At 37.3% G+C, this 10,564-nt stretch overlaps 1 protein-coding gene across 2 annotated transcripts in view; it reads left to right on the top strand.

The window, feature by feature from the left end:
* LOC112143435 (glutamate receptor ionotropic, kainate 3) overlaps positions 1–10,564 on the top strand; it is a 138,367-nt gene that overhangs the window by 67,656 nt on the left and 60,147 nt on the right. Inside the window, exons 2-4 of one of the 2 annotated variants that reach the window (XM_024267392.2) lie at positions 4,474–4,647; positions 7,627–7,884; positions 7,962–8,143. In XM_024267392.2, coding sequence (XP_024123160.1) covers positions 4,474–4,647; positions 7,627–7,884; positions 7,962–8,143 — 614 coding nt within the window. Of the gene's footprint in view, positions 1–4,473; positions 4,648–7,162; positions 7,885–7,961; positions 8,144–10,564 lie in introns of those variants that run through there. The other variant, XM_036215707.1, reaches the window with a different exon arrangement.

Below are 10,564 nucleotides of genomic sequence, written 5' to 3'. Positions count from 1 at the left end.
TGCCTTTTTATTATTCATAATTATGTTAAAAAGTTACAGTTTTAAAGTTTTCAAATGTGGCTTTCTCCTAGCTTTTTGGACTATTTTAGCATTTACTAAAAATGTTTAGGCTATTTTGGAGTTTAGCTAATATTTCAGCTACATGCTAAGTGTTTTTGCTAATTTAGGTGTTTTGTCTTGTTTTTTTGTTTGTTTGTTTTTTTAGGCTGTTTAAGAGTTTTGCTAATATGTCAGTTACATGCTAGCTGTTTTGGCTGATTTATACTTTTTAAAAAAAAGTTTTTAGGCAGTTTTGGAGCATAGCTAATATTTACATGCTAGCTGTTTTGGCTAATTTTGGCTTTTTTCAGTTTTTTACGATATTTTGAAGCTTAACTATTTTATCAGCTACATGCTAGCTATTTTGACTAAACTATTTTTTTTCTTTAGTTTTATAGACCAATTGTTACATTTAGCTAATTTTTTTTAGTTTTCTATCAGCTTCAGCGTTTTCAGCTATTAGCACTAGCATCTTCAGCTGCCAAATTCAGCTTACAGCATTCACATTCGCATTATTGCAGGTAATGCTGTATATGTTGTTCATGATAATGTTAAATAATTATGGTTTTAAAGTTTTAAAAATGTAATTTTAGTGTGTTCAATCAATGTTTATCCTGTTCGGCCCGTGGCCTAAGGTGTGTTTTGGATTTTGGCCCCTACTGCGATTGAGTTTGACACCTTTGGTGTAAGGTTAGCATAAAATGTGAAAACTTAAAGTTCCACCTTTCTGTCTTTTGGCAGAAGTGTTTGGATTGGTCATCAGCAGTTTTCACCTTTGAATAGATGCGGTTTGATACAGTTTTTCTCCTGAAGGTAAATTATAATAAAACTGACCTTAATGAAGGCAAATGAATACTGTAGTTCTTTATAAGTTGTTATTACTAATTACAAATATTTGCTGAGCTCTTAGATTGATGTTGAAAGTCTTTCTTCTTTATAAAGTTTGCTAGAGGTTCCAAAATAAAACCCATTTTACTTTTTTGTACTTGTGAATCCATTTTGTCATTTATGCAGGCAGGTAAAAAATAAGAGGAATTTTTTTTGTCTTCGTCAGATAAGGAGCGTTCTGTCTGTGAAGTTTTAGTCATCCAGGTCATGTTATCACAGGATTCTGTTTTTTGGGCAAAGTGACTTTAAAGGTTGATCGAGAAGACGTTTCACTTCTGATCGGAGTTCCTTCTCTAGTTGTTATTGTTGATGGGGATTTCAGGTTATTTTTGTGCTGATTGGTCTTGGAGTGGCTAAGGGGTGGAAGCACTCATTTGTGTTTTTCTCCTCCATGTATAGTGGGTGTGAATGGGACTTAAGTCTTGGGAGTATAGATGTCAAACAGGATTGTAACATACGAGACAGAAAATATCTCAGATTCCCGCCTCAATTGAGAGAAAGTTTCTCCATTTCAACAGAGATGCTTCCTCGACTCCTCGTTCAAACCATCAGTCATCCTTGTGTAGATTGGGCACTTTATTGTCTTTAAATGAGAGTCAAATACCTTCCAGGAAGGAGATTTTAGTTTCTTGTTTTGTCTGAGGACGTATTGTATTTATCAATTATTTTATTAAAACATCAAACTTCTATTTTTATGGGGGTTCAGCTCATGGCCGCTTCAACGCTGCTGATTGGTCCTGTTGGTCCAAAGCCTCCTCTGGAGCGCCACACCGTCTACGCATGACGTAAAATCCAACATAGTAATTACCCACTATCTTAATAAATTGTTTACATGCATCACAATCGGATAAACAATTGGTATAACCCACCTATCTCGACTGGAAGAAACTTTTGATCCGAGTGAGTCTGATCGGGTCAGAGTATTCCGATTGGCGTGTTTACATGACATATTTTTATTCTGATCAGATGTTTATTCCCATAACTTGTGTCCTTATAAAAGCAGCGATCGAAAAGCCTTAAGTGTCTTAACTTAAGTAACTTAAGTTGTTTGCAATAGTTGGGAGATATTCAGGTTTGAAAATGTCATCAGCATAGAATAGATTTGCAGTTCGGCTACGGTCACATGTCCCTAAACGCCACCACAGCTAAGTGCAAGTTTTTCAGTGAATTCGGCAGGTGGTCACACGGAGATCCAGACAATTTTTCTCTAAAAAGTTGACATCGGTCAGTGGCCACCTGGACACTTTCAAAGTCGTGCAGTGGTAGTCCTGCGACAGATGAGGAGGACGACATTTCAAAATTGGGCAATGGCTAAGCGGTAGCTCTGATTGGACGATGTGTAAATGTCTCTGGACGGCAGTCGTTCATATCACTGCTGGTGTCTACATTCATGACCAAACCAATAATTTTCCAAAAAAAGTCAGGCGGCAGCAGGCAATCTTGAAGATTCTGTCAATGGGACCCCATTGAATGCTGGCATAGTAAAACAAAGTTATCTTTCTTCAATTATTCCAACAAGATTTTACAAACCAAACTGAGTCAGACAATAAACAACCCTTTGACTTTTTCTAAATGATCTTCTTTTAACCATTAAATAAAATGCATCTGCATCTTTTCTGGATAAAACTGAAAACAATTGTCAATTTCAAGACCGATCTAATTCCAGACAGAAGAGAAGCAAAATGGAGCAAAACTGTAGAAATAACAAAGAAAGCATTTTTGCATTTTATTTAGCAGTCTTTGATCTGGGAGAGGGGAAAGTGTTTTGAAATCTGTCTTGACAAGCGTCTGTGTTCAAAGTTTAACTTGAGCACAGACATTTGTATCTTCTGATGACAGCAATTTTTTTTGGTGTTTATTTATTTAGTGGCACCAAAAGTGACAGAAGATTTTAGAGAAATTTTTGGCTTCAGAAAAAAACAGATATGTTGTTGAGAGTAGAGTTTGTAAAATGATGTTTTTGCGAACGCCTTTTGAGAAGCTGTCTGAACCGTTTGCATGTGGGGGGCTTTGCTCTCCTATGTTTGACAGTTGGTGTTACTTTTATTATTTTACTGATTATCTGTGAATTTGGGGGCGAGGCATGTTTGAGTGCTGAAGCAGTGGTGAGCTGCGATGTGTGTGAAATGAGTTCAAGCTTATCTAATCAAAATAAATCTAATTTCATTTTTAACACAAGCATAAGAAACTTTCTCTTCGTTGCTCATTTTCAGCTAATGGATGTTACAGAATAGACTTTCAGCAATACAAGTGACAATGCAGAAACTAGTGTGCACCAAGCAGCTGATGTTTATTTGTCTATTTTTGAGGGTAAATCAGCTCCAACAAACAGCACTTTAACAAAAGTTGTTGACTTTGTAATACATAGAAATTATTTCCACATCTTCTTAAAATATCACATATTTGTAATTAAAGTCTGGATGGAGAATTGAAAGGACAGTCAGTCATTGTTAATTTATAACCTCTTAAGGCCAGATTTTATTATTTTTTTTTTTTATGTGACTTTTTTTATTTATTATCATCTCTTTACAATTAGGGGTTTGACAGCAGAATTGACTACTGTGGTCATATAATCAATGATTTGATGTCTGCTCATGTAGAAATCAGGTACAAAGAGGTCAAAAATGTATTATGTACACGTTTTCCTCTTGAAAAAAAACCTGAATGATTTATAATCTTAAGTGTGTGTGTTTATCTAACCTAAACCTTAATATTTAAAACTCTAATTTTGATGCTACAAAATCATAATTTGTTGGTAATTTAGTTTGTTATTCTGATTGATCACATTTTTACGTAATAAGTTTATTTTACAATGAGTGGAGGTTTATTTCCCCTGCCATTATTTTCCACACTAAAAATATAGAATCAAAAACAAAAAAAAACTCTAAGATCAATTTGTATCACTTAAAAAAAAGAAGAAAAACTCCAAATTTTGGGAGCAAACCCGCCCATGTTCACTGTGCTCTGCAGGATGTGGGGATGGACCGATGCTCAAACGCACACAACCCCATCTGAAGACAGAATTTTACTTTGATGTTCATGTCGACATGTTTTGCAAGTTTTAAGGAGTAGGCTATGCTATCTGAAAAATGAAAGAATACTTTCCTTTGAATTTCAAGTAAAAGAAAAGTGGCTGAGTTCAGTTATCTGCTCTACCACAGCGGTGTGCAGGTGAAATGAAAGGGTATCTTAATGGAGAGACAAGAGCCTGAGATATCCTGCTGTCACAATTGTGGAGACAGACAAGCATAAAAACACACAAAGATGCACGCTCCTTAAATCCATTATGGCTTCAGACTTCAAAGCTAATATTGTTTTTTTTTTTTTCTTTGCTTGAGTATTCTCTAAAAATGGAAAGGCTTGCTGCATGTTTTGCTGAACAGATGTAAAACCTTGTGTAATGCTGCCTTGCTTCCAGCCTTAAGAGCAAATGCCCATCAGGATTTTTTTTTTCTCCATTATTCAAAACCGTCATTTTCTTTTCTGTAATTACACTGAAGATGTGTTCTGATGGTCCATGTGTGTGTCTCCTGCTTTGTCTTTCAGGTGGAATATTCGAACAAACGGATGGACCTGTTTCTCTTGTTAGCGCGGAGGAGCTTGCCTTTAAATTTGCTGTCAACAATATAAACAGAAACAGAACTTTGTTGCCAAACACAACATTAACATATGACATACAGAGGATTAATATCTATGACAGCTTTGAAGCATCAAGAAAAGGTGAGTGTTTTTGTTTGCGTTCAGTGAAGGATTTCTTTAAGGCAGTGTGGATAAGCATAGGACCACTGTAACAAAACAGTAAAATACTGTAGTTGTTATACTGCAGCTTACATTTTAATGTATACAAAAAGGTTCTGGGAATTTATTTTTGCAGTACTTTGCAGTATTTCACAAATACAATGCATCAGTGTACAATTACAGTGGATTGATCTATTTTATTGATATGTACATTAACCACTAACGTCTGGTTCACACTGGACGCAGAAGCACCACAAAGTGGTGCGGAACGGAGGCCACTTCCATTTGGCAGCGACGTGGTTCATACCAGGAGCAGAACGCCGCGGTCTTCCGCGGACAGTTTGCGTCGTACAACAGATTTTGTGAGCGAGCCACGAGCGATCCGCATCAATTCTTGCTGGAAGTTACATCAAGATACATGAGAAAATACAGTTCATTTTCAAAATAAAACCAATTTTTCACAATAAAACACAGCGATTCAGTGACGTGCGGTGAGGTTCATGACTGGTGAGGCACTGACGTCATCATTCAGATTTAAAGACATGAACTTTACAGAGCAGCTGACTACATCTGATTGAAAACATTTAAAATGTGTTGCTTGTAATTTAAATTCAGTATTTTTCTTCTGTTTAAAAATTGTATCATAGAAAAAAAATCACCAAGATTGTTACTATTGACTTACTTTTACTAATGAAGTCTGTGTGCAGCTTCTTCTGAAGAAACAAGATGAGTAACCTGTTTGTAGAAGTTTTCTTTAGTGTTAAAAGTCTCTGTCTCAGTGAAGATCACTGCCAGTGACGTGTCTAAACAAATTATTGACTTTAGGGGTTTAAAAACGAAATCCTTAATTTAGAAATTGAGGCTAAAAAACATTAAGGAGTAACTGGATGGCTGCACTTGACTTGCTGCTGCTAATTCCATTATTCTTTAGCTGTGGTGTTACATACATTCTCTGGGCTCAACAGCGCTCTCTGCCTCCTGGCATGCGTACTGCGGTGCGGACGGTGACTTCAGTTTATTTTTAGTGGATAAAAAGACTAAATTAGTCACAACCTGGCATTAGTATAATCAGAGAGAAGGTAAGAGATAAGCAAATGAGGTCATTTTAAAATAAAGCTTCTTTTAGGATGATAGAAAGACCCAAACAATACAGTGCATTGTTAGCTGCAATTACAGTCAGTGTGTGCGGCACTGGTGAGGCCAGGACTACAGCTGCCTCACCAGCACTGTTTAGTGTATTTGAACAGGAAACTTGGAAATTTGCTGCTTTTTAACTGAAGAAACATTGAAAACCCAAACAGAAAAAGGTAAGACCCTGCGACAGACTGGCGACCTGTCCAGGGTGTACCCCGCCTTCGCCCATCAGTAGCCGGGATAGGCTCCGGCACCCCCGCGACCCCGAAAGGGACGGAGCGGTCTGGAAGATGAATGAATGAATGAATGAATGAATGAATTTTAATTTTAAAAAGTATATTAATTTTGTGTATTTTATGCATATTTTAATATATTTTTTTGATGGTGAGGCTCTGCCTCTCCTGACTGCACGTCACTGCCGCGATTGACAAATGCGATCATGTTTTTATATCTAAACAGATATTTTTAGTTTACTTATTTACCCATCATGGCAAAAACAAAAAGAAAAATGCGCTTCTTGTATGAATTGCAGGAAAGAGCAGATGCCGCACGCACTCCGCACACCGCTTCCGCATCCAGTGTGAACCTAGCGTAAGGCAGGGGTCTGCAACCAGGGGATCTGGATCCTTTTTTATTCCTTCATTTTGGCTCTTGGCTGTAACAAATGAATGCTAACAATTGAAATAAATAAAAAAATAGTTGGTTAAGCACATATTCTAATATACTACACAACAACATCATCATAATATAAGAAGTTGGCATGTTTGACTTGGTTTTCTTGCAGTTTTTTTTTTTATTTCAAGTAAAGAGGAACTTATATGACACAAGATGTACTTTATTTTGAAAAGAACTTTTTTGGGCTGCTGTCAAAAGCAAATAAATTAAGTTGTTATTTATAGAAAAAATATAACACTTTTAGAATTCAATTATTTTAAATATATGAAAAGCTCAATCTTATAATTAAACATATTTTTGGCCACGTACATATGTATAAAATGTAATTTTCTAAAAGGTTAAGTGAGACTTGTGAGGTTTTGGTTAGTAAGAAACTGGACCGAATTGTTTTTTTTTTGTGTGTGTTAAAGGTTGCAGACCCCTGCACTAAGGGTTGAGTAACTGCATGGGGTCTTTTAAAGTCATATTTTTTATTAGTGAATGAAAAAAAACGAAAAATTGGAAATTAAAATAAAAATAAAGAAAATGTTAAAAACAGTTTTAAGCTTGAAAGTACACATTGTAAACTTAAAAGAAATATTGAAAGTGTTAAATAGATTTTTTTTTACTTGAAAGAAATATTGAAAACTTGAAAAAAAATGCAAATTTGAAACTTGAATAATAATAGTAATTATAAAATACTTTAAACTGTTACGAAATGAAAAAGATTTTTAGTTGTAACAACTGCTGTTTAGTATTTTAAGCTTTTGCTTTTTTCATTTATTTCCTTATTTTGTCTTCAGTCCTCAGATTACAGTTTCAATTCAGTAATTTTACATGGAGGTCAGGCCCATAAAAAAGCGTATTTAAAGAAAAAGTGTGTTATTTTATTTCTTGTTCAATAAACAATCTTGTCGATTAAGTTTTTCAATATGGAAAATTATCTTAGGAATTTTTTCTTAAAATAGGAATTCTTGTAAGACCGTTTTCTCACCTCAACTGCAAATTTTTCATTTATTCATAGACTAATTTTCAAATGAAACATTTTTTTTTTACTTATTTGGACAGGGCCTGTTTTTAAGGTACAGTGTGCATCTTGAGTTCCTGCTTTCTCTGGTTTCAGAGCATGCCACTCACTCATCCCTCGAGCTCTTGTCTTATCCTCCCCTCTAGCTTGCGACCAGCTCTCCTTAGGAGTTGTTGCAATATTTGGGCCTTCGCACAGCTCCTCATCAAACGCTGTGCAGTCCATCTGCAACGCCCTGGAAGTGCCGCACATTCAGGTGCGGTGGAAGCACCATCCCATGGATAACAGGGACACCTTTTATGCCAATTTATACCCTGATTACTCATCGTTAAGCTATGCCATCCTGGACCTGGTGCAGTATCTCAAATGGAAAACAGCCACTGTTGTATATGATGATAGTACAGGTGAGCAGACCATGTTCTACACTTTGTTCCCTACTGAGCACACACACAGGTACCCTCACTTTTTCTTTTGTTCTCAGGTCTTATAAGACTACAGGAGCTGATTATGGCACCATCCAGGTACAACATTCGACTAAAGATCCGCCAGCTTCCTCTCGACACGGAGGATACAAGGCCCCTCCTTAAAGAAATGAAGAGAGGACGAGAGTTTCGCATCATTTTTGACTGCAGTCACCACATGGCAGCTCAGATTCTGAAACAGGTGAGATGGAAGCGTTGATAGGAAACGGGCTTTTTTACACCTCCATTTGAAATGCAATTTTGTTAGTGTCCACCAAAAGCAGCAAATGTGAGTCTGTCACCAAGTTGTATTTATATAGTATTGGCCATAGTATAGAATGTATTTTAAGATTCATGAAGAATGATAATGGGCGAATACTTACATATTACCTTACTACCTTCTTAGAAGCCCCAAGGTGCAGTACAGTACAGTCACAGTCCCATTCATGCACTAATGGCAGCTTCATTGGCAAACACTGGTGCCAACCTATAGTGGCTGAGTGAGTCGTCGACACGATGGATCTCAGGTCACAATTGTTTTTTGTGGAAATGGGTGTGTCGATGTGCATAGAGGCCGATCCTTGACAGACCGACTCGACTGCAGATATCACATGGAAAGCTGACAGTCGATTTGCTGCCCTCGGCTTTTCGTTGTGCTTGCTTGTTTTCAAGTGATGACACACGGTTATCTTTAAAGAGCAAAACAGCACTCTTGAAGAGTGTCCTATCTGGTGCCAATGCTTCGACACCATCCAGCTATACTGGATCATTTCAAGTTGATCTTGAGTGTTTCATATGTCCACCACGAGAACGTTCTCCGTAGGTGTAGAAGATCGCTTTGAGGAACCTTTTGTCGTCCATGCAAATCACGTGGCTAGTCCAATGAAGTTGCAGGGTCATTAGAAATTCCTCAGTGCCAGATATCTTGCAAACTCTGATGGTCAGACTTACTGCATTACTGAAACGGCTGAAGAGGTTCTGACCATCTTCCTGAGTGTGCACTATAAGCGCACAGTCATCAGCATACAGGAGATCACGAATCACAGCTGTAGATGTCTTTGTCCTAGCTTGAAGGTGGCAAAGATTGAACATACTGCCATCAAATTGGAATTCCTACAGCACAATCTTTGAAAGCTACCGACGGCATCATGGTAAAGAAGATGGACAATAGTAGCAGTGCAAGGATGCAACTTTGCTTTGTGGCATTTGTCATGTCAAAGGCTGTAGACATTTCGGCACCATAGATGATGTGTCCACGCATACCGTTGTGAAGAGACATCTAATCTGCTTGTGAACTTGCCACGGCCTGTGTCTATTGAAGGAATGAAACGCCTTGGATAGGTCAATAAATATCATATCAATGATTATCTCTTGTATCTGCCGTGCTGCAAAGACCATTTCCATAGTACCACAGGCCGCTCAAAAGCCACACCGACTCTCTGGAATGACATATAACCACCAGGAGAAATGTAGGGTTCAGTGTCTTGCCCAAGGACAGTTAGACACACACATGAACAAGATGGGAACCAAACCTGCAATCTTCTGACTAGAAGTTGGCTGCTCTAACTCTAAATTAATCCCACCCTCAATCGCCATGAGTCCCTACTCATGACTGATTACCTGGTTCAGGTGTGTCCAGCCAAGAAGACCATGCCAGAGCAAGGTATATTGGAAAACATGCAGGAAGGTGGCTCTCGAGGACCAGGGTTCCCTATCCCTGCTCTAGACTTGTCAATGATATTAATACGATTTTCGTGTTTATTAAAATGGACTGTTTTTCTTTTTAAAAATATTTGTGCACAAAACCTAAAATTAAAGATCTTCAAAGAAATGCATGTGATGAATTCTCTTTTGATCAATAGCAAGGACCCAACATCACTGAAACAGAATGCAAAATGTGTATTTATCTAAAAAGATGTCAGTCAACCGAAAGCTGTCAGTATGATGTACAAAACTGAAACTGTGTGGGTGGTCTGATGTTGTAGAGATGTCAACAACAGGCTGGTGGATCCCCCCATCGTTCAGTGCGCTGTCAACTTCTATTAACATGCTTGTACAAGGCGTTATTGCATTGAAAGTTGTTTTTTTTTTTTTTATAACTTCTTCTCCTCCTAGCTGTTGAGATGTAAGATGACATCTACATGCTCCTGGCATCACTGCAAACCCTGCAAGAAAAGCTGTGCTGTCTTTAGAAAAGTATAAATAGAAGGCTTTAAGGCAAAAAAAAGTTTTGAAAACTTGTTTAAACTTAATTGATCACAACTTTAATGCATGTTGGAAATAAATAAAAAAGAGGTTGGTTCTTCACTACTTGTTTCATGGGTTTAACATCTCCACTTCATATGTCAGTTAGTTACTGAATTGTTTATGTGTACTGTCTAGTGTGTATTGCTTCATTTCTTATTCGTAAATGTAATTTTTCTCTGAGTGATGCAAAGCCAGAGTCCTCATTTGGGTTGAGCATGAGGAGTCCAGCTTCTCTTTTGTCCTGGAACTCTTCTTTTTTGTATTACGCGCCTTGTGCTTTTATAAAAGTCACCAGCTCAGAATTCCTACTCAGGACAACAGTCCAGAATACCAAGTCCAGAAATAACAAAAAATACACCCTGAAACTTAATGTATA

The sequence above is a fragment of the Oryzias melastigma genome, linkage group LG16 (genome assembly GCF_002922805.2).
Source record: "Oryzias melastigma strain HK-1 linkage group LG16, ASM292280v2, whole genome shotgun sequence".
NCBI classification, from domain to species: domain Eukaryota; kingdom Metazoa; phylum Chordata; class Actinopteri; order Beloniformes; family Adrianichthyidae; genus Oryzias; species Oryzias melastigma.
The sequence above is the reverse complement of the archived record's forward strand: the minus strand, read 5'-3'. Positions and strand labels throughout refer to the sequence as shown.